This window comes from Canis aureus, chromosome 19 (assembly GCF_053574225.1).
Source record: "Canis aureus isolate CA01 chromosome 19, VMU_Caureus_v.1.0, whole genome shotgun sequence".
NCBI classification, from domain to species: domain Eukaryota; kingdom Metazoa; phylum Chordata; class Mammalia; order Carnivora; family Canidae; genus Canis; species Canis aureus.
In genome coordinates, this window is record NC_135629.1 from 21,574,020 (window position 1) to 21,601,366 (window position 27,347).

Below are 27,347 nucleotides of genomic sequence, written 5' to 3' on the forward strand. Positions count from 1 at the left end.
AGGAGATGCTCAGTTTAGCCACTGAAGTTGATGTGTTCTTGGTATTAGGTGTTGTTTCTTGAGCTTTGCAGGGCGGGGTGCTGGGCGCATACACTCAGAGGAAGCCATCAGAGTCCGAGAAAGCCTGAGATGAATGCAGACTTGGAGATGGCCTTTCTGAGACCTCACTGTGGGAGGAGGTGAGGGTACCCAGATGCGGGGCAGAGTGGGAACTGGAATCTGACTTGGCTGACTCCCCATCCATACTCTTTCTGCTCTTAGAGAACAGCTCCTGTTTTGAAGAGGCATTCAGAAAACTGATAATGCGGTGCTTTTGCTTCTTTCATCCACTTATCCATCTTTTATCATCCAGGAAAAGCTGGGTTGTGTTCTGGAAGGGAGAAAACAGCTGTTGCTTTTTTTGTCTTAAATATGTGCTCCTTGAGTGTTTATCAATAGGGGCACGAGAGTCTTTTGGTAACAAAGTAAAAAGGTAATAGTTGGGGAAGGTTAAGGATTCATGTTCTGGTGGGGATTTCTGGTTCTCTGTGCCTCTGGTGGAGGCAGGATGTAGCTCTTTTGGCTTTCTGCTCTGCTTGTAGGGTGTGTCTTCTCTTGGCTCTTTTCTTGAGAGAGAACCTAGACTGTGCTGTCCATCCCTAGCCCAGAGAAAAGGCCATTTAGGGGCCAGGTATGTCACCTTACCTTTAGCCAAGACCTATATCCTGTCCCTGAGGCACCACTGGGAGGCAATATAGCACAGTCTGAACTAGATTCAAATCCTGGTCCTTTACTTAATTAGTATGTGACCTTGAGCACATTACTGAACATCTCAGCCACAGTTCCCTTATTTATTTGTAAAAGACACGTTCCCACACTGGAGATTTGTTGTGAGGAGCCAAATGAGAAAAAATGTATGTCAAGGGCCAGACACTGCACTTGGCACATAGTAAGTGTTGAATTAATGAAGCTATTATTATCACCATCATTGCTGGCATTTCCTCCGATTCCTACCTGCGGCTTAGGCCAGTTTTGTTAAGATTAATTTAGTTTCCAAAAAAGATGTGCTAATTGGATTATTACATTTTCATGCGTTTATATTTATATATACACGCAGAGCTTTGAAATCTACACATGTATATATTTATCCATTCAAGTCTCTCTCTTAAAAATCTGTAAGAATTATATTTTTGAGTCATTGAACCATGATGAAATTGTTTTTCAAAAAAAGATTTGCTATAAGTGATCATTATGTAGGCCATCAAGATGGAGAGTATTGTACAAATGGAAGTTACAAGAAACAACCAGAAAGAAGCCTGATGTTAAGGCAGGGCCACTAGTAGAGTACATATTTTTATAATCTGGGTATTTAAAAACATTGGCACTTGCTTGCATTGTTTAGGGCTGGATGGCACAGACAAGGCTGTTTTGGGGTTGGAATAAATATTTTTTTGATTAATGCTACAACTTGTAGACTTGTAATCACGAGTGACTTATCAGCAGCTTTTCAAAATCTGACATTCCACACGGAATGCCCCAGTGAAGGAAAGTTAGCACTCTGTGAATGCTTTTACAGTTGAATTCCACACACATGAATTATGACAAGTGAGGCGACTACTCTGTGGTTTGTTGTGTCTGGTCTGGTTCCTACTTTTAAAGTTGCAGTTGCGTTTGGTCATTTGAAGCTTATTTTCACAGTCTGGCCAAGCCAGCAGGGTCCCGGGGCTCTGTAGGGGACATAAGCTGCCAGCCTTTAAGTTAGAACGCTCAGTAGATAAGCATTTCAAGACTGCATTGCATCATACAAAGGGACTTACGGGCTTATTTAACATACACTATTTGACTTAATTTAGATATTTAATGGAAAGAAAAGCCTTTTATTATCACTGAAGGAAAGGACTGCCAAACATTGTGAGGCTCAGTTGAAATATTATAACGGATGTACAGAGTGCAAATATATTTCACTGCCTTACATAATGGGGTGTTTAATAATAGTTGTTTCTTTAAATTTAGCACATGTATCTTAGATATTTGCACTTTGTAAATTATATGCTGTGGTTCAAGAAACTCCCATTTTTTGTGTGTGTTTTTTAAAAATTTGTTTTAATGAAGTATGTACTGATTTTTAAAAATGAATTTCAACTGTGATTTATGTTTCTTTCATGAGCCCAGATTGGGGAGTCCATGCCAGGAATGAACACTTTCCATCCTGTCTTTTGAGAAACATAAATGTGAGCAGTAGCTGGGTCTGCTGACCTGATTGGCCACAGTTTTGCTGAACATTTCACGTGGTAGGCACTGGCCTGCTGTGCAGATCTGGCGTCTGGGAACAGTAGGGTAGTAACCTGTAACACTGTGGAGAAGGTGCACATGGGTGTCTGAGAGCAGACCCTGCCTGGCACATTGCTGCACCTGTATGCCTGCCTCTTCACAGGAACTGTACCCAGTCAGGTTGCCAAGGCACAAGATCAGCTGAGTCCCAATTCGATGTCTACTTTTGTTTTTCCAGGACATGGGGAGCTGTTATGGGCTGAATTGTGTCCTCCATCACCCCCTACCCCCCCCGCGCCCGCCACATTCGTATGTATGTTGATGTCCTAACCCCTAGTATCTCAGAATGTGACAGTCTTTGGAGATAGAGTGTTGATGGTGTTAATTAAAGTAAAATGACATTATTAAGGTAAACCGAAATCCCGTGTGAGTGGTGTCCTCATAAGAAGATGAGATTAGGACCCAGATGAACAAAGGAATGCCCTGTGAAGACGCAGGGAGAAGATGGCCATCCGTAAGACAAAGAGAGGGGTCTCAGAAGAAACCAACCCTGCTGACACCTTGATCTCAGATTTCCAGCCTCTAGAAAGAAGAGAAAACAAATGTCTGTCCTTTAAACCACCAAATCTGCGATACTGTTTATGGTAGCCTGAGTAAACTGATACCCAAGCAAATCAGAATCTATAGGAGGGCATGTGCCATTTGGAAAAGTCTTTTCCATATTTTTTTTTTTAAGATGTTATTTATTCATGCAGGACACACAGAGAGAAGCAGAGACATAGGCAGAGAGAGAAGCAGGCTCCCCCTGTGGGGGAGCCTGATGCAGGACTCAATCCCAGGACCCCTGGATCACGACCTGAGCCCAAGGTAGACGCTCAACTGCTAAGCCAGCTGGGCGTCCCATCTTTTCCGTATTATAATACAATATTAAATATAGAAAACAATGACCAGAAAACATTACTGGGGAAGAAAAGCTATGAGATTGACTAGATCCATGCAGTGAATGGAGTGGCATTGGTGGATGCCGAAGCCATAACACGGGTAATGTTTATTGCTCTAGGCTGGCTGTGGGGCCAGGGTGTTACAGACATTATCTCTTTCAGTTCCTACCACAATCTGATTGTTGTCACCACCTCCTAAGTAAGGAAATTGAGGCAAGAAGACATCTATGGGATTTCATAGTCAGCAGAGTAGGAGCTGGGGCTCAAAGCCAGATAGTCCTTCCCTAGGCCTGTCCATGTTGTTGCTTTGCCAGCCTTGGAAGATTGGGGGCCAAAGAGGGCTATTTGTTGGATCTATTGTGATTATTGGTTAAAAGATACTGAGGTGCACTACCCTTGGACACGGTTTGGTCCCACCTCCAGAGAGAGGCTATGAAGTGCATTGAGCATGGTGAAGACGTCACTAGTAATAATGATAATCAGGACTATTACAGAGTACTTCGTGTGAGCCCCGATCTAAATAAGCCCCATACATACTGCCAGTTTCATTCTCAAAGCAGTCTGAAGCAATTTTCCCAGATCTTCTGACGGGTACCACACCCAGGGGATCTGATCCCAGCCCCTGAACCCTTCACCACTGCCTCCCCAACAGGCCTGGTACTTGCCCAGCGTGGCATCTGTTATAAGGAGGGGAAAGAGGATGGCTAATGTTTGGGTTTTGAAAACAGGAAAAGCATTCTCCCTTTTCCCCTTATTACAAAAGTGATTTATGATAAATGTAAAACATTTTAAAACCAACCCCAAAGCAAAAATAAAGAAAACCTATCTATAGTCCCATCCCCTAATAAGAATTACTGCTAGTGATTTTCTGTCTGCCTTTGTAGTCTTTTTACTTGGAAACATACTTCCCGTGACTGTAAATATATTAATATTTTCACGAGCAGCCAACAGTAGTTAGGAAAGAGCCAGGACTGTGGAATAAGACCTGGATTTAAATCATAGCATTCACTTACTAGCTGCATGACTTTGGACAAGTTATTTAATTTCTTTTTTGTCTTTAAAATCGGATAGTAAACAGATAAAACTTATTTCATTGGGGTTTGCAGTAACCCAGTGTTTGTAATGTACCTTTTTGTAGCAATTGGCACACAATAAATATACAAACCATAACTTTAAGAAGAATCCAGTTTTTGTAACACGTCTTTGTTACTTAGCAACATATCATTCAACAAACACTTGGTGAGCAGGTATGATTGGGGATCGTGTTTCCTTCTATGTCCTTGTCTATTTTTACAACCCCTCTTAATGTCTGCATAGTATTTCATCAGTATGAACCCCTATTGTGGTTAATTTTCACTGGACATTTATCTTCCCCAGCTTTTATGTGCCATTGGCAATGCTGTGTGTCATGTTTCTTTGCAACCTTGTTGCTGAATTTTCCCTAGCGATTACTGTTTCATGAGGATCAATTCCAAAGACTAGGGGATGGACAGGAATGATCTGGTTTGAAGCAGTACCAAATCATTCCCTGGGAAGGTCGTGATCACTTACCCTGAACCCGGCTGTGCATGAGAGTGCCCATTTCTTTCTCTTCTCGTTCTTTTTAAAAAATTCCCTGTGCTATGCTTTTCACCTCCTTGACTTCTATTTTGTGAGTTTTTGATGTAATATTAGATTGATGGACACAAAAGAAAAATGGGGCATAATTATGCTCTATGGGCCACTGGCTCAAATCTGGCCTCATAAAGGATGAGCAGTGGCTCTAAGCATTGAGAGAGGGGAGACTGGTTGAGCACTGGTGTTCAATTAATTGTGTGGTCCAAGCAAAGGTGAGAACAGCAGCTGTCACATATGGAGCCCTCACCATGAGCCAAGTGTTGAGTACATGCTTTCAACCTGTGTAATTTAATTTTGACAGTGGAGCTTTGGGCTGGGGACACCTGGGGAGTCTTTTTAGCTCCATTTTATAGATGTAGAAGCAGAGGTTTAGGGAAGTTATATAATTTGCCCCAAATCACAAGTTAGATTACTCTGTGGCAGAGCTAAGAGTTGGACCCAGGTGCTCAGACTGTCAGGTTCCTGTTCTTGTCCTGAGCTATTAGAAATGGAGATGGACACAACAGCCAGCATGGAAACCAAATGGGAGGTGAACATGGCAGCTGGCTGGTGTTGGGGGAGGGCAGAGGGGAACCTCACAGGGTTTCTAGCTTGTTGGAATAGATGACGAGACTTTGACAGACACAGGGAAGCAGAGAGGAAGAGCCAGTGTGGAGAATGTGAGTATTCACATGGTACATATGGGGTCATGGAGACTGAGGCTGGAGATCTGCCAAGAGATGTAATAACACCACTTACATGTTTTAAGGCTTACATGCATTATTGCACTTAATCCTCAGACTACCCCATGACATAGGAACTGTCATTACCCCCAGTTTAGTGCTATGGAAACTGAGGCCCAGACAGCTTGAATAACCTGGTCCATGAGTGTCACAGCCAGAATTGGACCCCAGGCAGCCACATTCTGATGCTGTGGGCCAGAGTAGACCAGGAACTAGAACTCCATGGGGAGTTTGCAACCTGGGATGGATTTGTTGGAAGTGATTTCTCTCAGCTTTTGAACTTTGTAGCAATTATTGCCTGTAGAATCGGGCTAGCAATTAATTATGTACTTCCCGTGACACAACTCTCATTTAAATCATGTATTGTAAAAAACAAAAACAAAAACAAAACAAAACAAAAATCATGTATTGTTACTTAACTTCTCATGCTGGGAAGACCACTGTGCTTGGCTATCCCTCTTCCCAACTTCAAAACGTGTGTGCGACAGTGAAACAGAGTGGGGCTCACTGAATGTTTAAATTTCACTTGAGGAGTCTCGTCTCGACTTTTAAACAGGTGCCTTTTCTGGAAGGGAAGGGTAAGGGAAGGGTGGCGGGGACGGTGCCCAGGTTTGTGAGTCAGAAGGAAATTTGAGAACAGAAGAGACGGAGAGAGCACTAGAAAGAGTCCCTTTTGCACAGGCGGTGGAAGGACCAAATGGGTGCCTCGAACACCTGCCTGACCCCTCTCTGCCGCACCTCCGTTCTCGGTGGGGGCCATGCCATGCAGCATCCAGGTCACGCAGCTTCCAGGGCTCACTTGATCCTTTGCTTTTCCTCCTTCCTAGGATTTGCCTGACTGAGAGAGGAAGCCAAGGGATCTAGTGTATCCGTGCTCCCAGGAGGATTCTAACCCTTGTCTTCCAATTGGGCTTTATCTTGGGAGCTGTCTCATTCAGATGTTCTCAGGTTTCCCAGTTGAGTGACTGGAAGAGTGATCCTCTTGTATTTGGTACCTATTAACGGAGGAGACGTGGCTTTGAGGAGACACATGGCTCTATCACTTATTAACCATGGCTTTGGGGAAAGGATGCAGCTTCTCTGAACCTCAGTGTCCTCATCTGTAAGATGATAGCACACACTTGGGACCACCCTTATAAGGCTTATAAGAGATTGGGCACAAATGCTCAGTACGGAGGCCCTGGGTGCGCAGTCAGGGCTCCATCCACATTGGCTGGTCTTAGAACTGGATGTCCTCAGGAGAGGATCCAGAGGCCTCCCAGTTTGTCGAGCCACTGGGGTGAAAGGCCAGTGTGTTCCTTCTTTTCTTGTATTTACAACAGATATTTCACCACTTTGACACTCTGACACTTTTCCGTGATGACGTGGTCCTAATCATTAGCTCTTCTGCCCTCCTGAGGCTTTTCCCAACCGCGTCATTCCACTGCCTGGAATGTGCACTTCTTTCTCAAAAGGAGATGTGGCCATTGGATGTTGGACAGCTCTGAGTCTGCTTGTTCTTGTATACTTACCGTCCTGGTTAGTTCTGTGCGTGCGTGCGCGCGCGTGTGTGTGTGTGTTTACTTTTTGAAACTGTGAGAATTGTCTGGAAGTTCTTCAGTCATTTCATTAGTCATTCAACTTCTTTGGTTTTTATGACTGAAGACCAATTTCTCTGAGGCAGTGGGTCAGATGGCCATGGCCGGCTGGGTAACCATATCTCCACTGAGTCAGCCGTCTGCTCAGACAGCTAAAAGCTGAAGTATGCTTGATGACTCGTTGCTGGCCAGTGTCCCATTAACTCCGAATTTCATTTCTGCTCCTAAGTTGTGGGAACTCGGATGCCTTTGTGGGTTGTTCGAAAGCACTCCCAAGTATTGTATCGATTAGATTTTGAAGCCTGGAATTGTCGGTTATCTCCCGATGTGGTGTTTTCGATTTGAGGCCAAGGTGTAAAATTGTGACGTGGTATTGTTGAAAAAGGTAGGATTTCCTGCCATCAATTTAGAGGAAGAGAAACCCAGGCTCTGAGAACCTCACTGACTTGCAGGAGGTTTCAAATAGTTGGTGGCAAAGCTCGGGCAGGATATGCTCTTCCTACTGATTCATCATGCAATAACCACCCTCCTGGGCCTTGTTGTCCTTGTGCTAAAACTACACGAGAAGCTGTTTGTTTTTGATTCCCCCACCTGGATTGGAGAGCTGATCTGAATGTCAGGGATGGTTGTGACCCCCTGTCTAACGTATCCCAGAGGCACGTCATAACCTTGGAAGAGAAGTCTGTTCAGTGTGCGTCTTCTCTGTTGTCTGTGTATTGTGTATGCCAACCATCTTGGATGGATGAGGGGCCTTACCGGATCACTGTGTGTTCTAACGTCATCCGTTCCCTACAGCACCATACATGATGAAATAATCATACTTAGTAAATGAGGATGTTTATCTTATTATGGGACCACAACCTTGACTGTTTTGTCATTGTCTTTTAACTTCTTTAACTTGGGCATGAATTTAGATGATTTGAGGGTATGTGGGGATATTATTTGTTTTAACAGAGAATCTGGCCTCTTTGTTTTTATTCCTTTAAGTAATTTGTAATTAACCTCAAAGGCCTGTGGTAAGATGGCTTTTGTTTCTAGTTGGAATATGGGGACACAGAATTCTCTAGAAGAGAGATTTGGCTCAAACTGCATTGGAACTTCATGTTTCATCCCACAGAGTGGCTCTTGTAAACACCACTTTAAAATCCTTCTTTAAGACCGTTAGTTTTCTCAAAAAATATTTTTCTTTTTTCCTCCCTTAGCTCTTGTTATTTTTTTTCCCTTTTCCAATAATGGAGAACTTTTCCTTTTTATAGTCGAAGCAGCTACTTTTATTATTATTATTATTATTATTATTATTTTTACGATTTTATTTATTTATTTGACAGAAAGAGAAAGAGAGCACAAGCAGAGGTGGTAGTGACAGGCAGATGGAGAGGGAGAAGCAGGCTCTCCCCAGAGCGGAGAGCCTTAAGTGGGGCTCGATCCCAGGACCGCAGGATCATGACCTGAGCCAAGGGCATGCGCTTAACCAACAGAGCCACCCAGGTGCCTCAGCTGCTACCTTTATCTTAATTGTGAAGCAGGCAAAAGGCATCATAGAGAACAAGTCTCAAAAGAATTGCAGTTGATTCTATGACCCAGTTGGTTCATTCTTTGAAAAGTTGTTTTATTGCCCCCTCCCCATATCAGTTAGGTATGCTGATTATTTAACCTTAACATTTCACAGTAAATACAGATCCTGTTAATGAGACAAGCTCTGGTGTCCTTGCAGGTAGCTTCCCATGGAAGGGTACTGCTGGGGAAACCAAGGCATGAGTTCGCCACTTTGTTCTTATACAGGACCTGCCATTGTAGTTTTTTCTTGTTAGTAACATCATCCATATGAATGCGATTTTTATTCTCATCCAATAGAGAGGCTTTGCTTACCCACAATGCATCTCAAGCTTTAGAACAGATACATGGGGATCGTGTTTCTAGTGAAAGTGAAATTATTTATTTATTACCTTGTTTACCATGGATTGTCAAAAATATGCTTTGAATTTAACAGTTTGACAAACAAGTGTGCTAGTGATCAAAAAAGCTCTCCCCTCAAAGTAATCATATTTATAGAGCAAGATTCAAAACAAAATACTTGATCGTGATAAGCCCAGCCAATGAAAAGAAAGTAAACATGTTTACCACAAAAGCCTTATAAAGAGCCCAGCTGGCACCTAGCTCTCTGTTCACTTGACTGTTCTTCCAAGGAGCTACCGAGGCTCCCCTGGGCCTCAGGGACAGAGACGCCATGTGTCCTACCAGCCGAAGGCCCACCTTGTGGAAACCCTGCCCACTTAGTGTAGCCTGATTTGCCAGTGGGAATGGAATATTTGTATTTTGAGCCATTGAACTGAACCATGAATGGAAGGTGTTTGTGAAATTGAACCCGGGGTTCCCATGGTTCTTAAGTAGAAACTTGTCACTGATTGGGTGCCAAGTAGGCTTATGGAGAGTCTTCCCGGCTCCCTGAAAGGGCCCCAGATTAACACTGCATGTCCTGACCTTCTGTCCCAGACACTGTAGTATAGGCAGTGAGGATATAAAACGTGAATCATACCAGCCCCTGCCTTCACCCAGCTTATTCTGGTGAAGCAACCAAATTGCTTGAATAAGAGGTTGGTAGAAAAGATAAGGGCATCCTGAGTAATGCAGGGAATTTCAGGGACTGAGTGCTATGGTGTGAGCCTTAGATGATGTAAAAGAGAGGGACTTCAGATGGAGGATGTTGGATGGTGGAGGAATTTTGGACTAGAGGTGGTTGCGGCTTGTCTCAGTACAGTCCAGGATCAAAGTTCAGGAGAAATGATCCAGTGAGAGGTGGCTCAATGGAAGATTATCAGTGAATTTCAGAATTGAAGGTCTTAGAGGTGGAGTAGTTCTAAAGGATAGTGAGATCCATGTTTTGGCCATGCCCTCAAATGTAGAGGAAGTGGTAGTGGTTTATTAGCACTTAATGAGCCCTTATTGAATATGGGCAAATATTACCCCAATTTTCGGGTACAACTTGCCCAGAGTTGCAGCTGGTAAGTGGCATAGCTAGGATGGGACATATGCAGTCGTTCCAAAGCCCATGCCTTAAGCTACTGCACTGTACTGTTTCTCAGTGGAAGCTCTTAGGGTAAAGGAAATTAAGATAGCCAGGTGTGTATTCACTTATTCCAAAGATTTTTTTTTTTTTTTGAGTACTTTGTTTATACCAGACCTTATGTAAGCAGTGACCAGGTTATCGAAGGACCATCTTCATGGCTGTTAAGGTTGAAAGAGGGGGCCACATTGGAAGGATCTAGATGGAAATTGTGAACCAGGTACTAAAAATCTGAAAAAGTATGGGAGGGCGTCCTTGACACTTAGAATTAATGGCCATATGGTTGGGCTGGGTACAATTGTTCCCTCTCATGTGGTCATCAGAAGAAGAGTTTTGGGGTGCCAGGGTGGTTCAGTCGGTTAAGCATCCAATGCTTGGTTTCGGCTCAGGTTGTGATCTCAGGGTTGTGAGATCCAGCCCCATGTTGAGCTTTGTGCTAGGTGTGGAGCCTGTTTAAGATTCTCTCTCTTGCTCTCCCTCTGCACTGCCCCCTACCCCTGCACCCACTGGCATGTGTGTATGCTTTTGAATTAAAACAAACAAAAAGGGTCCATACAAAAAGTATGGAGGAATCATGGTGAAGAGGGGCAATGGTTTTTTCCTGGGAGGTAGATGATGGGCAACGTGGGCTGTTAGCAGAGCGATACCTTAGTTCTAAGAAAGGGAAATGGTTGCCTGAGGTCACAGGATGTTGAGTGAATGGCTTTTGGAAAAGATGTAAAGGGCATCTTTAAGGAAAAAGGAAAGTTTCTAGATTTTTCATGATGTTGGTAACGGAGGGCAGTGGGAAGAGGTGAGCATTGGAGCCAAGTTGAAGGATGAGTGGAGTTTATTCAGTACAGAAATGGGAATCTGGAATGGCCAAAGGCAGCAGGATACTTAAGGTACCTCTTATCCTTGAAGAGGACGGTCCACTTAAGTCACTCATCTTTTCCATGCCGAGGTCAGACATAAGCTAGGCTGCTTACTGGGGAGACAGAAGCCACAGGAAGACAATCCTCCAGATTTTAAATGGCTCGTTAAGATTTTTAGTGAAGAAAGCACAATAAACAAGCAAACACAGAAGGTTTCTGGTTGAGCCTCAGTGAACTAGAAAAGTAATTACATGGAAACCATATTCCCCATGTGTTCTAATTAATCTAATGGGTTTACTTAAAAACTTGTTTTTGAGCATAGATACCAACAAGTCCTCTGATGAGTTGAAAGAAATCTTGCTGGTGAAAGTTAAGCAAGAGAATTGTAGTCAGCTTTGGAGAATTTAATTGAAATAAAGTCAGGTGGGCTCGCTGAAGCCAAAAATGTTGGTATATTTAACCCGTTTGATTAAGTTTGGTTGACCATTTTTATTAGAACTTTCTAACCCAGCTGTTGTGACAGAAGCTTCTTTAGGGTACATTTGAGGTGATTATTATTTTAAAAACAGAAATATTATTTGTTCTTCCCTTCTGAGCTTTATTAATTGAGGCAGATTGGCATTTTATTTGTGAGCTGACAACATACACCTTTTTTATTTTATTTTTTATTTTTTATTTTTTTTGCAGCCGGTGTGCTTTTTGAACTGGGTTCAGCATTGTCAGAAAGTTATTCATGGGAGTTGATGATGGAGCCTGCTCCACCCACTTCTGTTCCCTTTCTATTTTGGTGCCATTTGCAACAAAAGAAACTAAGTTAATAAATTAGAGAAGGATTGAAGCTCTCACAAATGCTCTCTTTCCCATCAGGTTGTGTAACTGAGGAGACAAAGTGGGCCCCCTCTTCCTGTAGCACATGGGACCTGAAGGAACATCCGTGTGAACCGCACGAGATGGCCCTGGCCTTGGGGCTCCAGGTCTTCTGACTAATCTCATATGGCTGCATGAAAAAGTCTGTAAATATATACATTTGTGGCTGTGTGCATTCATATGTACATCTCTGTATGTGTGTACATTCATGGGTACATGTATTTTTGTGTGTACATGTGTGCGTACATGCATGTTTACATTATGGGGCTATATAAAATTCCAGGTTTAGCGGTTTAAAACCAGAGGAGATCCAGTGGACAGTGGGTTGAATTTGAGTTTTGTGTCAGGGTCCCTGTGGGAAAAAGGATGGCTTTTACCTCTCCCCTTGTCTGGAAGGACTAGGGAAGGGCAGGTAGTAGTTACTAGGACAAAGAGACTATATCTTTATGGAGAGGGCTGCCTGGTGGGTGCTGTGACCTTTCATGGACTCAACCTGCATTTCCCTGGAGGGAAGGAAGCCCAGCAGTAAATGCCCCATCTTATCTGTCCTCCTGTGATGAGACTTCCATCTCAGCTGGAAAGCCAGAGGGCAAGGATATCTGTTGATGCTGTCCACAAAGAGCAGCCTTCCAGGGCCTAGAGCAGGGTAGGGGGACATTGGGCAAAGGATCTGGAGAGGCACACAGAAAACCATGCACTGCATTTTGTTCTGTGAACTTCTTTGGGCTCGACACTCCTGTATTCACTCAGAGAACCCATGGGGAGAGGTGGAGAGGTCAAGGTGGCAAATCAGTTCCCAGGTCTTCAGGATGGTTAGAAAGCATCTGACCCTAGAACAGTGGTATGGAAAGTGTGGTGCCTACACCAACAGCACCTGATTCACTTGGGAGTTTTCTAGAAATTCTCAGGCCCTACCCCAGACCTACTAAATTAGGCTCTCTGGTGGAGGGGCCCAGCCATCTGTGTTTCATGAACCCTCCTGGGGATTCCAGGGCTCCTTCAAGATTTCGAACCAAGGCTGGATGTCTTGAGGTGTTGGATGGTCAGCAAATGATGAGTTTGCCAAGCCGGAAATGCCAGGCAGGAGCTTGTTGTCTGTATCAAACCACTGCTTTGCACTCCACAGGCTTCCAGTCCTCCTTTCTTAGGATGTTTCCTAGGATGCCAGAGAAACAGAATAATAATGCATTACATTTAGGCCACGGGTGCTAATACCTAATGCAGTTCATGCCTTTAATTTCCAAGTTGCCCTCAGCCATACAAGGAAGTACCAGGCCAGGCCCTAGACTTTTGGAGGTTGTTTTTGAAAAGCAGATGCAAATGCAGCCTGCTAGCTTGTTGTTTTCACCGTGCCTGGCAGTGTTTGGTAAACAACTTGATTGCTAGGTCTTGGCCTCAGGGAACCACAGCTGCTCTCTCCAGCTCCCTGCAGACTTTTGTACTGAGCAAGGATTGCTTCAGGGAAAAATAAACAGGGGAGAACAAAACAAGTAAACATCATGGTTGTTTTGTGGCTGCCTCTACCTGTTTTCCTGGAGCTGTTTTGCAACCACAGTTCCTGGGCTTTGGTTCCTCTACTTGAAACAACAACAACAACAACAACAAAAAACACAAAGCTGGACCCTGTGGCATCCCGGGCTTCTTTCTCTGGTTAGACTGTGGAATGACCACGGGACCGGGAAGCCTGGGAAGCCTGGGTCGCAGCCACTGCAAGAATATATGCATTTTTAAATATGTAAATTGAAAGGGAGCAGGCTTCATTCTTTCTAATGACCCCCAAGATGGTAATCTGGTTTTTTGAGTCTCTAGGAAAACAGATTGAATATGGCACAATTAAAGTTTCAGCACTTCTAGGCTTTTCTCTAAAATAATTTAATGAGCTTTTAATTTATTGCAGCTCCTGATTTAGTAGGGTTAAGGAAGGTTTGCTACTGACCCCCTGGGCCCAGGTGCTCTTCTGGGGCTCTAGTGAAGCAAAGTCCTGCTGATGTGTCAACCGGGACCTCTTGGGGCTGAGCCCTGGCTCCCTAAACAGCTTGGCCCTAAAGAGATGGAGAGTGAGGTAGTGCCCCTCAGAGTGGAGGCAAGGACCCATCTTCATCCAGATTACTTGGGGTATCTGGCCAAAATGCAGATTCCTGTGGCCTGACTCTCTGGACTGAGGGTGGGGGCAGGAATATGGATTTCAAGCTGGTGCCCTGGTTGCACACTCAGGTTTGCAGAGCAAGGCCTTGGTGATCGATATTGCCACAGTGTAAATAAGTGAGCTGGGCCAGGGGGCATATGTTGTGCTGCCAGATTTTTAAATTTATTTTTACATAAGAAATGTTTTTATTTTTGAGACATGCACATCATTTTTGATGTGTTTAGTTTTCATTGACTCATGAGTTCATTATTTTGGCTCCCCCTTTTCTTTTTAAATCAGAGAAATAATTTTCTTTTGGCCTGGAATACATCTTTCTGAATGTCCTTGTAAAGAGGTGATGGGACTTCTGTTTGTATGAAAAGATCTTTATTTCATCCTCATTTTTGAAAGATTTTTTTTTTTTTTTTTTCTGGGTATACAATTCTAGGTAGACAGTTTTTGCCTCTGGGTGGTTTTCTGGGTAATGTATTTGGATATCTGTCTTCTTTTCTTTTTTTTTTTTTAATTTTAAAAATTTTAAATTCCAGTGGCTGTATGTTTTAATTTCTAGAGTTCAGAGTTTGGCTAGAGTTATAAAGCTTATATTTTATAAATGCATGTTTATGTACTGCATGTAGTATATACATGTGTATATAGTATGTACTTTATAGTATACATACTCTATATATAAAAACTCGAGTATTTTTTATATAATATTTTGGTTAGACTTACAGAGCTTGTATTTTATAGTATATAAAGGTATATATATGTACTTTATGTATGCATTATGGTGTATGTGTATATATACAGTATGTATTTTGTAGTATATATACACTGCAAATACATATGAAAAGTGGACTATATATTATTTATATAGTATTTTGGTCAGAATTATAGAGAATTTGGAATTCAGTTCTGGGTCTATGGGACTCTTAAAACCTATACAAATAAAACTAAAAAAAGTTCCATAAACCGTGGTGGTAGTTGTTTTTTGTTTTTGTTTTTGTTTTTGTTTGTTATGGGGCTCAAACTCAAGACCCTGAGATCCTGACCTGAGCTGAGATGAAGAGTCAGACACCCAACCGACTGAGCCACCGAGGGCCCCCATTGTTTTTTATTCTCATCTATGCATGGTAACTTTCATATTTTAGGAAATCAAGCAAGACAACACTAATGACAACACTTAGAGCATTGTTTGGCCAGCCTGTGTCTTAGCTGGAAACCTGCAGCTTCTCCGAGCATGAATGAAAAGGAAAGCTCCATGAACTGCTGTTTTTTGGTGTGCCTTGCCTCCTTCCCAACTCCAAGCCTCTGAATACCACATTCTTGGTTTTGTGAAACACCTTTGCTACCCCACCTTCCAGTTCATTCTAAAACTTGCTTGAGATAATTCCTTTGGAGAGCCCTTACGTATGCAGATACCTACTGTGTTTTTCTGTGTTCAGTTATACAGCCTCTCTGTGCTTCCAGATACCTCCAGAATCACGGACATGGCATGACTTGGGCAGTCATTTGGCACGGGGCTTGCAAGTTTGTTCTTTCTTTTCTCCTCCCCACCCCTTCTTTCACATGTGCTATTAAAAAGTGAGCTGCTATCTTTGAAAAATTAGGAAATTTCACAAAACAGTAAAGATGACTGTGTTCCTTCATAGAATTAGAAGCTCTTGAAGCCCCGGGCTTATGTTCCCCTGTGGCAACAGTTGGCTTGTGGAGGGCACTGGCCGCCCTCTTTGGCTGAAAAACTGCTGGTCTTCAAGTTTGCAACCTGGCGCGTTGCTCTCTGCACCTTACACCTGGCCTATTTTTCTCACTTGCACTGACTGCCTGGTCATTGTGGGGTGCCTTAGCTCTCCCTGTGTGAAGCAGAAAGCTCAGGATCACAGAGGCTACAAGACCTTGCAGTGAGCTTGAGTCAGAAGGGTGTCTAGTACAAGGTAGGCACTCAAAATGTTTGTATGACTGTATTGACTGGAAAAATACAGAGCTCTAACGAGTGCACACTAACAAGGGGTAGAGTCAAGCCCCTGCTTCTGTGGGTTTAGGGGCAAGTTCCTAAGACTACACCTTAGTTTTCTCATCTGCATCTTTTAAACTTACAACATTGTCTACTAGGAACTTTGTCATATGAAGAGAAGTAAATGAAACAATTGCTATAAAATACTTAATATCTAGCACATCATGAGTTTTCAGTCAATAGTATTTTTGTAGGATGCTGAAGAATGAATTCTTTTTTTTTTTTTTTTTGAATGAATTCTTTTTGATGATTGATTCATTTGTTGACCCAATAAATCTGTATGGAGTGCCTGCTATACACCAGGCACTTTTTCTGAAGTTTTAGAGTAGAGTGATAAATAAAACAGAGAATGTTCCCTTATCTTGCAGAGCTTAGATTCAAGTGGGGAAGACCAGTGAATAAATGAGAAAAAAGTTCAGAGATTACGACAAAAGCTCTGGAGAAAGCAAATAGGTTGTTCTCACTGAGAGGCATTAGGGATCTAACCTAAGTAGGTAGGCAGGACAGTCTACTTGAAGCAGCCTTTGCCCCTAAGACCCAGTGATGAGAAAGCCATTTGTGTAAGGAGGAGGCTCATGGCATTTCAAGGGAGCTGGGACTGGGGGCAGGGGGTGGGGGGCGGGGAAACCAGTGCTCCAGCCCTGAGACAGAAAAGCATAGCTTGATTGAAGTGGAAGGAAGACCACTGTAACTGTGTTGTAGTTGGGAATTGACTTGGTGACTGGAGGTGGCAGAGAAGTAGAAAGTGATCCATTTGCAGGGCTTTGTAGGCCACAGGGAGAAGTGTGTTTTTATCCTAAGAGATGGTAAACAAGCTTAGTCCATTTCTTTTTGCTGATGACTCCAAGCTACACTTATACACACAAAAGTTGGAGAAACACTCATGCGTAATACATTGGGGTCGATTTCCATAGTAGTTGGAACTGTACTTTGTAGAGAGAAATGGAAGCCTTCCATGGGCACCCAAGGAATGCTGTCATCCATCAAGGGTGGGGCAGCTCACCAGGGTTGGGCACTAGTGCCAGGGTAAGAATTCTTCTATGCATGTGCAAAAACCCTCTGCCTATAGCACAGCTTCAGTGTTGATGGCAGATTGACATAAGAATGATCCGTGATAAAAATCTTTTTAATCAGTAATACTAAAGGAGATGTTTATAGTTTAGCTTATTTGGAATAAGTGTACTTTATCAAAATAAAAAAACAAAACAAAAACCCAACAACCCAACAAAGTTAAGCGGTAGAAGGGACTTGGGGAACATTAATAATTGCTCTGACCTTGTACAGGAAGTGGCTGGAATCTTGAAATAGTAAGTAGCTTTGCTGGGTCCACATGACTGGTGACAACATCAGGTCCAGAATTCAGGCTTCTCCACTTTGACGCCTGCACATTACATAGTATGTTGTCTCTTAATGGGCATGTCTCCTTGAGTCTTGCTCCTTAAGTAACTTGTAGACATTTTTAGGATTATTTTGGAGGAGAAACAATGTTCATTATTACTTAAAAATAATATAAATTGTTATTTACTTTTTTACATTTTTTCATCTTCTGGAAAAGATAATTACTTCTTAGGAAATGGTACACTTATCCACATAATATTCGAGTTCGAACACCTTATTGTTACCTGAGCACTCTATGACGGGACCTGATATTTTTTCAATGCCAAAATATGTAAAATATTTTGCACCAAGTCCGCAGTAAACAACAATCTTTTGATATATGTGTCAAAGTAATTGGTAAACGTATCTTTCAAAGCGGTATTTCCGGTTCATATTTTACAGCATCACATTTTGATATATTGATATACCCTCATTTTAAAGGTGTTTTCCCCTACCTCTAGATTCTATGTCTGCCTTGCTGTTTTCAAGTTTAAGGAAGTGGTGGTTTTAGAAGCTACATCTTAGTTATGTGTAAAAAATATTTTTGTATTGCAGTGTCCCAGGACCTTTTGCTGACAATTCCAGTTTCCAAAAGAAACATTTGGGCGATGGTGAGGGCTTCGATCCCTTCTCTGATTTGCTGTCAACCATGAACGGGTGGATGTGATGCTTGCTGGCCAACAGGGTAAGTGCATGTTTATGAGTATTTGTCTGAAAATTCACGACAAAAAAAGTGGCTGCAGGGGTCACACACAGTGCAGGAAACTGTTACAAGTCCTAAGTTCATCAGAGCAATTGCAAACTGAGGGTGAGAGATTCTCATTTTCAAAGAAGAAAGCGACTCTGCTGTTTTCTGCTGTAACCCTCTCGAATAACTCCTGCATTGATCTGAGGATTTATAAAAGACACAGTAGGACACAGAAGAACTATTTTTTGTTTGCGTGTTTTTTTTTCTTATTCATACAGTGAAGGGTGGGCCATCTAAGTTATGAGCCATATGCATCACCGAAAGAATAATTGCTTTTCTGGTCCCATAATACCTCAGCAAACAACGAACCACCATGGAATAAAAGTATAATGATCTCATCTTGAGTTTTAGCGGGAATTTAGTCTGACTTATTCACTAAGAAGGTCTCATCCCAAGCTTTCCATATGATAAGGGTTCTTGAGAAAACTACTGTGGCCTCACAAAGATTTTCAGAAAGACTTACGAGCATTTCTTTCAATCATTGTTCACCTCACCAAAGTACTGATTGCAATTTTGGGGGAAGGTCAGAAGGAACATGATGATTTTTTTCTCTTACACATATTTTCTGTATTTGATGGCATCTTCCATGTTCGTTGGCAATCAGCGACTCTCTGACAGTAATGAATGAACAACTGTGACTTGCCTTTGTCAGAGAAAATACTTGGTTGAGGCCAGGTGTTCTGGATAAAAAGTCTGACATCATTTAGTGGTAGCTTTGTCATAGGATGAAGTCACCTTTATGGGGAACCATTTCATTTCACGTTTTGTATTCAGTGACATTTAATGATAAGAACCATTGGCATAAAGTCCATCTCGTTTGTCTTAGCATGATTGTATTTGAAACAGATTCCTTTTTATGGAGGGAAGGGTAGTGAAGGAGAAGGAGCATTATACTACTATTGGGAGGCCTAATAGTTACTTGACATGGGACGGGTTAGTCTCTGTTGTGATTTCCTATATTTAAAACAAAGCAGGTAGGTTAGAGTACCCTATTTGTCAGTACTAAAAAGGCCCTAGAAGTTGTCAGTTTAAATGCCCTCATCTTCTAGATGGAGCAGCTGAAGCCCATGGGGTCTAATTTGAGATGTCTAAGTCCTTGTCCTGGTTGGAACTGGACCCTACTTCTTTGTCTTCAGTGATTTTTTTTTTCTAGTTTATCTCTGTTATAGAGATTGAGACATCCAACCCATGCAGTTGAATAAAATTTCTCTAATAAGTGTCTCCTTAAGACATTGTTATGCATTTAGCTATTTGGGACAGATTTTATTTTATTTTATTATTTTTTATTTTATTTATTTATTTTATTTAAATTTTTATTTATTTATGATAGTCACAGAGAGAGAGAGAGAGAGGCAGAGACATAGGCAGAGGGAGAAGCAGGCTCCAGGCACCGGGAGCCCGACATGGGATTCGATCCCGGGTCTCCAGGATTGCGCCCTGGGCCAAAGGCAGGTGCCAAACTGCTGCGCCACCCAGGGATCTCTGGGACAGATTTTAAAAGCTTTTATTGTATTTATTTATTTTAATTTTTAAAATTTTATTTTATTTTTTAAATTTCATTTATTTATTCGTGAGAGATACAGAGAGAGAGAGAGAGAGGTAGAGACACCGGCAGAGGGAGAAGCAGGTTCCATGCAGGGACCCCGATGTGGGACTCGATCCCAGGTCTCCAGGATTACGACCTGGGCCGAAGGTGGCGCTAAACTGCTGAGCCACCCAGGCTGCCCAATTTTATTTATTTTTTAAAGTAGACTCCACGCCCATCGTGAGGCTTAAACTCAGAACCATGAGATGAAGACTTGAGCTGAGATCAAGACTTGGATGCTTAACCAGCTGAGCCACCTCGGTGCCCCAAAGATTTTTTTAAAAAAGTTTTATTTATTTATTCATGAGAGACACACAGAGAGAGGCAGAGACATAGGCAGAAGAAGAAGTAGATTCCTTGAGGGTAGCCTGATGTGGGATTCGATCCCGGGACTCTGAGACCATGCCCTGAGCCAGAAGCAGATGCTCAACTCCTGAGCCTCCCAGGCATCCCTCAAAGATTCTATACTTAGAGACCAATTTGACCTTCCCATTTCATAGATTAAAAAAAAAAAAAAAAAAAAGGAGCCACAGTTATTATTGACTAGAAGATCCTCAAAGAGCTTTTGAGTGCTAAAATTCACTTCCACCTGGGCCATTTTGTTATTCCAGTCTGTCTGCTGAAGCTTTAGATAGAGGAAAAACAAAGTCTTCCATCTTCCTGATGTTATTTCTTCTTTAATTAGCAAGAGATAAGGCAAATAGTAAATAGTAACACAAGAGGCAAGGATGCCCACAGTTAAAAGAAATGGTTAATGGAGTCATGGAATTTAGAGCTAGTAAAGATCTTTCATCATCTTCCTGGATGGTCTTGGGAATGTCCTTTGATTTCTCACCCATGAAGTTCCTCTGAGGGTCTTCCACTGCTACTAGCTATGATAGATTTTTGTGGATGATCTGTAGACCAGTGAGCAGATAGCATGCATTATGAAACATGGTATCTTTTTGGATCCAGGTCAAGGTGAGACGAAAGCCTGGGCCTGTCTCATATACACAGGAGAATTCATAGAAGTGGTTGGAATTCTAAAGTTGTTGAAATAGTAGCAAACTCAGATTTGAGATTAACTGTCATCTCTGTCTTCAGTATTGAGAAAGTCTGACTCAATCTCACTATCATAAAATTGATGTATGAAATTTAACAAAACCACATGAATGGATTTATTGAAGACAGGGTTTATTTTATTCATTAATTTCATTGGGTGAGGCCTGCTATTTAAAAAAATCAGTCTCAAGAACTATAATGAAACGATCTCTCTTTTGAATTGATAAAATGGCCTGGTCAGATACCAATTTTTTATATTAAGGAAGTGCTTTGTATTTATCAGATTGTAATAAGCTTCCCTTCACTATATTTTCAGTAGGTAGTGGAAGTCCCTGAAATCTAATGAGCTGGAGCATGTGTTCTGATTTTCTATCCTATTCTTCCTCAAAGCACACACCTCCAGGATTTGCTCAAATGACTAAATTCTCTTCCTCCGTGATGCAGTAACCTGACTTTCCATGTATTATGTATCTTATATCTAAGTCCTTTCATTGTCAAAAATAATTCACAGTCCTGTGGCTTTAAGAACTTTGCAGTTTATTGAGTAACCCCAGAAAAGCACCAATTAATTGTTACCTCTTATAATTTGAAGTCTTTAGGCTTGAAATAAACTCTAATTTTGAGTGTTTTGTGCTAAGTGTCTTCATGGTAGGACAGAGTCACAGTCATGAGGGTAGGCATCCAGAACAATAAACTGCAGTCGCTTGCAAGGCAGTTAAATCATATGAGAAAAGGTCTGCACAAATAGACCATTGTGGCAAAATTTTAAGGTCAGAAAATGGGTAATGTACTCAGTTTATTTTGGTGATAACCATACCTGCATAGTAAGTTACTTTTGGTGCAGGATAACAGAGAAAGACGGGCTGAGCGCTTGAGGTCTCTTTTTTTGATGGTTCTTTCATGCCACCATTCGCCAGCAGGGAGTCAGAGTTGGCTCCTTTTTCCCTGGCGTGTAGCTGTAGTTGATACGGATACCTATCTGATGCACATCACGAGACTCCAAGAGTGAAGAGCAGCTAAGTCTGCTGCATATTTAATAGGCAGTTAGCCACAGTGTTATTAATAAATGTGATAATAACAGTCTGGATTTGCATAGAGTTTTCCTGAGAAAGAGTGGAGTAGAGATGGTGAATTGCTGGCTTGTTATTCAGTCTGTGCCTTGGCATTGCCTGCTCCTTATCAGTGAATTGTCTTTTGCTGGAGGATCCGGTACAAGAATGTAGCACCATGCAACATTGTTTTGTCACTAATTGTTTTCCCTTACTTGCCCACAGTTACTTGTTTCATCTCTCTCATAATGCAATTCCTAGCTTTTAACCTATTGGTTGAGGGAAAATCATAGGAAATATTTCTTCCCACTTAAAACTTGAGAATGGGCTACGTTTTAGCTGGGAGTTCCTTGCTTTTATATAAAACTTGAGGGTGTATTTTTTTTGTCATTGGTTTTGGGGTGCGGTGGTGGTGGTGGTAGTGCAGCTTCCAGGAAGAGGTGGGGGCAGGTAGCAGGTGTTTTGGGACAGGAAAGCTGTCTGATGGGCTCCCCTCTTGAGTTGTCTTATGCTGGAACCTGTCAGTGGGCAAAGCCATTTTGTTGTGCTTAAACTTCCAGTCCCTGAAATTTTGAGTTTGAAAAGTAATTTTAACAATTTAATAAACTACCTAATATGCTTTATAAGCCAGAGCGAATGATCTTAAGTATTTTGGTCTCTTTCATAACACAATGAACCTAATATTGGTAAAAATACAGATCTTCACTCACGCCATAAAGAGAGGCTAGATTTAATAAGCAGTTATGAGTGCTGGCAGCTGCCTATCAGATTGTATAACTTGGGCTCCAGCATGCGAAGACAGTGTCAACTTACATTTTATCTCCGAAGTATTTTCGAGGCGTTTATTTTGCCTTTCTCTCCAGTCCCTAACCTAATAGAAGTAATGTAATTGGCTGAATATTTTCCACACAGCTAATTGGCTAGGGGCCAAGGTGGAAACCATTGTCTGGCTTGATGAAGATCAGAAATTAACGTGACATTTACGTGGAGGTAATGGAATATATTACTAATGTAGTCATTCGGGATGATGTGAGTGAGTGTCCATCCTTTTCCAGCCCCATAAGCAGCAGGAGGAGTTTTGAGGATGGTGAAGGGACCTTCAGCCCCCACTTCACCCCCACCCCAGAGTTCTTCAGAGCGGTGGCCAGCCAACACCTAGGTCAAATTTGCTTTCCAATCCTTCAGACAGAACCAAGACAAACTAATGAATTATTCCGTTTGTCAATTAAAAAAGAAAATCCACTACTATTGTAAGATTAAATTCCAATTAGAAGGTTGCGTTTAATTCAGAAGCTATAACAATGTTTTAATGAATTCTGTTGGAGGTGACAGTTTATGTGAGATAAATTTATATGGTGTAGGTAGATATAAATTCATTGGATAATGTTAAACATGTTACTTCATATATATTAGCTGTGAATTTATTTCTCCTCTAGTTATGTCCCCAAGGAGGTAGAGTCAGAGGGAAAAACATATCTTCAAAGAAAGAGCCCTTTCTGTCCTTTCAGATACTTGCTCGAAAACAGCCTTTTCTCACTTTTATTAAAAAAAAAAATCTGTTAAATTTCTGCATTAACTGAATTTATGATTCTTGGTGTATGCTATTTATAAAATTGAATATAGGTTTTATGATATAGGAAATTAGTCTAGGAATGAGAATATGATCCAATTTTGTAATAAAGGTAATCTGCATTTATATTGCAGATATGTTCCATTCCCCTCTAAGCCCCTTATGGGATTATACACACATTTTTCTGGACATACAAATTCATTGTCGAGTAAACTTTTAATGTATCGGGCAGGCTTTTATTCACATGACATTTACACAAAGCGTCATACCCCTTGCCTAAATCAAGGGTGGTGAGCATTCCTGACACACTTTGGATCTTCTATTTTCCCCACTCCTGTCCATTCCTGTGTCTTGACAGACATCACTAATTGATCACATCCTCTCTTCTGTTGAGTGCTGATGTGACCTCAGAATTATTCCACTTAAGTTCCTGTAGGCAAGCTTACACACTCACCATTGACTTGAATATGAACAAAATAATGCCACGCAAGTGACTTTTGACCAGTCCTTGTAGTTTTACTGTATACACCCAATACTTAACCTGAATATTTGGCATCCAGTGCTTAAACAGTATGTTTGTTATATTAATGAGAAGATCTCATGCACATACAATTTTAGCAGTTACCTGGTTGTGTAACAGTTGTTTTTTTTTTTTTTTTTAATTTTTATTTATTTATGATAGTCACACAGAGAGAGAGAGAGAGAGAGGCAGAGACACAGGCAGAGGGAGAAGCAGGCTCCACGCACCGGGAGCCCGATGTGGGATTCGATCCCGGGTCTCCAGGATCACGCCCTGGGCCAAAGGCAGGCGCTAAACCGCTGCGCCACCCAGGGATCCCAACAATTGGGTTTTTAACATGTGTCTGCCATGATTGTGTGATGTGAGGTAGTTTATTTTTTACCTTTCACCTGGTTTTGGTGTTATGTATGTGAAGCATTATAATTTTGTAGGGGGTTTTTGTTTTGTTTTTTGTTGTTGTTGCTTTTTTTTTTTTTTTTTTTAATTCTGTAGTTTTGGAAAAGATAAAAAAGAGACCATTCTCACCCTCTTGTTACCTGTGCATCAACTGAGGCTAAAACCCAGCAAGGAAGTGGTGGGGTGAGAATGAAACCCAGACTCTCACTCTCCAAGTACAGTTTCTTTCTCAAAGGGAGGGGCACACACATGTACCAGGTGCTGACCGGTTCAGGGCAAGTTCCTTGCAATTTCCTTTTGCATATTAATCTTGGTTTTTATCAATACACCGAAGCAAGCTGTACCAGGGAGGAAGGCATTCAACTATTATATTTCAAATGATATCTTCCGTGATGTAAAATTCTAGGAACTTAAGTTACATTGCGTGTTGTTTTTGAAAATAATCTGTTTTCTGTTAACTTGGTTCAAGTAATGCACAGAGACTAAGAGAAGGAAATTTCCACTTAGTCTGTGTGCATGCTGCTAAGGTACCCTGTTGAGAATTGCCATCATTTTAATTCCTTCTTAAAGAAAAATGAGCAATTAGTGTACTTAAGCACCATTTAGTTAATTTGCATTTTAATTTCATTTCAACGTATTATTTGATTATTTGTGTGTGTTGGTCATGGAACCAGAGTTCTGGAAAGTGATTGTAGGTGAACATATGAATTGTTAACCTCTTGGTGCATGTTTATAGGAAGATAGGGTTGGCCTTAGTCAAGGATGACAAAATTAGTGGGACCCATCATGGTCTGTTCTGATGGTGACTCTTGGGTTTTCTGTATACATGGTCCCTTGAAGCTCCAAGCAGTCGATTGGAATAGACTCATGAGGTGAAATCTTTTTCATCCGTCTTTATGTTCCATGATATTTAGTGATGTTTGTTAACAAATAATTAGAACAACAACTCATGTGGCATTAGGTTTTCCTAGTTGTTTGAATATCACATTAGTTACCTCTTTTAATTCTAACAGTGTCTCTGTATTCTGGATATTATTATTTTGTTTGTTTAAAGATTTTATTTATTTGAGAGAGAGAGGACGCACGAACAGAGGGGAGGAGCAGAAGAGTAGGGAGAGAGAATCTCAAGCAGACTCTGCACTGACTGTACAGCCCAATGAGGTGCTTGATCTCACGATGCTGAGATCATGACCTGAGCCAAAATCAAGAGTCAGATGCTTAACCACCTGAGCCACACAGGAGCCCCTGGGGTTATTGTTGAGAAGACAGAAGCTCAGTGGCTTGGTCACCTGCTCAGGATCACATAGCAAGTTTTTCAAGTGGAGTTTACCTTAACTTGGGCCAAATTCAAAGCTCGTAAGCCACGGGGGCATACTGCTGCCTCCTCATCTTCAATAGATTCTGTAGTTCTTTAAGGCCCTTTTATTTCATTTAGGCAGGGAAGATTTTGTAGCTTATAGTTGTCTTTATGGAAGGAATTGGAATCCAACTCATTTAAAACTGCAGCTTAATATACAAACAGGATTTTTATAGAACTGGTGATATAAAAGGAAATAACTTCTTCCAAAAATTTTTTCAAAAATATTCCTTACCTACTGGCCTTTCCCTCAGTCTAAAATCTCCCAGAATCATGCGGGTGGGCTCAGTGTTGTGTACTTCCTTGGGTTCTCTTCTAAAGTAAAGATGCTCCTGGTAGTGGCAGCTCATGGAGTCCCTAACATTTGAACAGATGAGTTTTTTCCTTGATACAGTATGAACAGACTACATAGGACTAGCAGCCCAGCTGCTCTGGAGAACATGCTGGAAGGGAGAACCTTGCCACTGGAATTTTGTGCTCACAGCTCTAGCATTGGAAAGGCCCAGTGCTGCTACTTTGTTCAGTTATTTAGGCCCCTTGCCTATGGCCTACAGGGATGACTGCCCTTCCAGGATAGATGTCCAGGCTAAATGGCCAGCAGGCTAGTTTCAGGGATGCTCTGTGGAATTGTTTTTTTTTTTTTTTTTTACGACGTGTGTTCACTTATTATTGAGGGGATTTTTCTCTCCATGTTTTTCGGAGAGTTGCATATTGGGTCATGTAAGGGTGAAATGGCCTGTCATTTGTGATTTCTGTCACAAATAATCAGAAAAGAACAAAGGGAGCAGAATCTTGATATTCTGGAATCTGGGTGATGGGTACATGGGGCTCATTATACTATTTTCTCTACTTCTTCATGTATTTGACCACTCTTATAATGAAGTTGTATGTGGGTGGAGGTGAGGGGTATATCTAACTCCTTTATCTAGTCTAGTGGTTGATAACCAGTCACTGGGTAGAACCACATCTCTGCTCCCCCGTGTTCTACCCTACCTTTGCCAGCTCTCAGCTGCTGGTGTAATTTAATTGATATGGAGTCTTAGGGCAAAAAGATGCTAACCTAATCAGCTAAGAGTCAAAGTAATTTTCTGGACAATATAGATAAAATGACTTTACCTGACATACAAGTATTCGGTGACCTATAAAAAAATGACAGTTGTTCAGTAGCTATTGTAAGTGAGCATATGTGACATGCCAGAGGCTATGATACACCTGTTATAGATTTTCTCTCTCATTCTCCTGTGGTCAGTGTTTGGAGGGAAGTGGATGGGACTTGAACCCAAGACCCATTGGACTTTATTGTCCTCTTCCTCTAAGTTCTTGGGGCTATGTTTTTAAAAGTGTGATCTCTAAGGGCTGCCTGAGCAACCTGATAAAATACAGATTTCCACAGCTTGGTATGGGTTAAGGGGAGTGTTAGCCTCAGGTCCTTGTCCCAGGTTTCACTAATAGTATGACCATGGCCAAGTCATGTGTCCTCCTCAAAGCTCACTTTCCTCATTTGTCAAATGGGAACAATGGTAGCATCTACCTTGTTGGCTGCCAAGTCCTTAAATACAATGCTTGGTACCTTGTAGGCACTAGAAATAGGTCACTTGCAACCGTATTCTAACCTTTTTGAGACATTTGCAAATATACTGATGTAACTGGGAATGTTAAAGATGTAGCAATTA

General features: G+C 41.6%; 1 protein-coding gene across 1 annotated transcript in view; it reads left to right on the top strand.

Annotated features, from left to right (window-relative positions):
* The window catches only part of LOC144289745 (uncharacterized), an 87,930-nt gene extending 69,837 nt beyond the window's left edge, over positions 1-18,093 (top strand). The window contains exon 3 of the mRNA XM_077858083.1: positions 17,964-18,093. Within this exon, the coding sequence (XP_077714209.1) occupies positions 17,964-17,984 (21 nt within the window). The 3' untranslated portion in view covers positions 17,985-18,093. The remainder of the gene's footprint in view (positions 1-17,963) is intronic.
* The last annotated feature ends 9,254 nt before the right edge of the window (positions 18,094-27,347 follow it).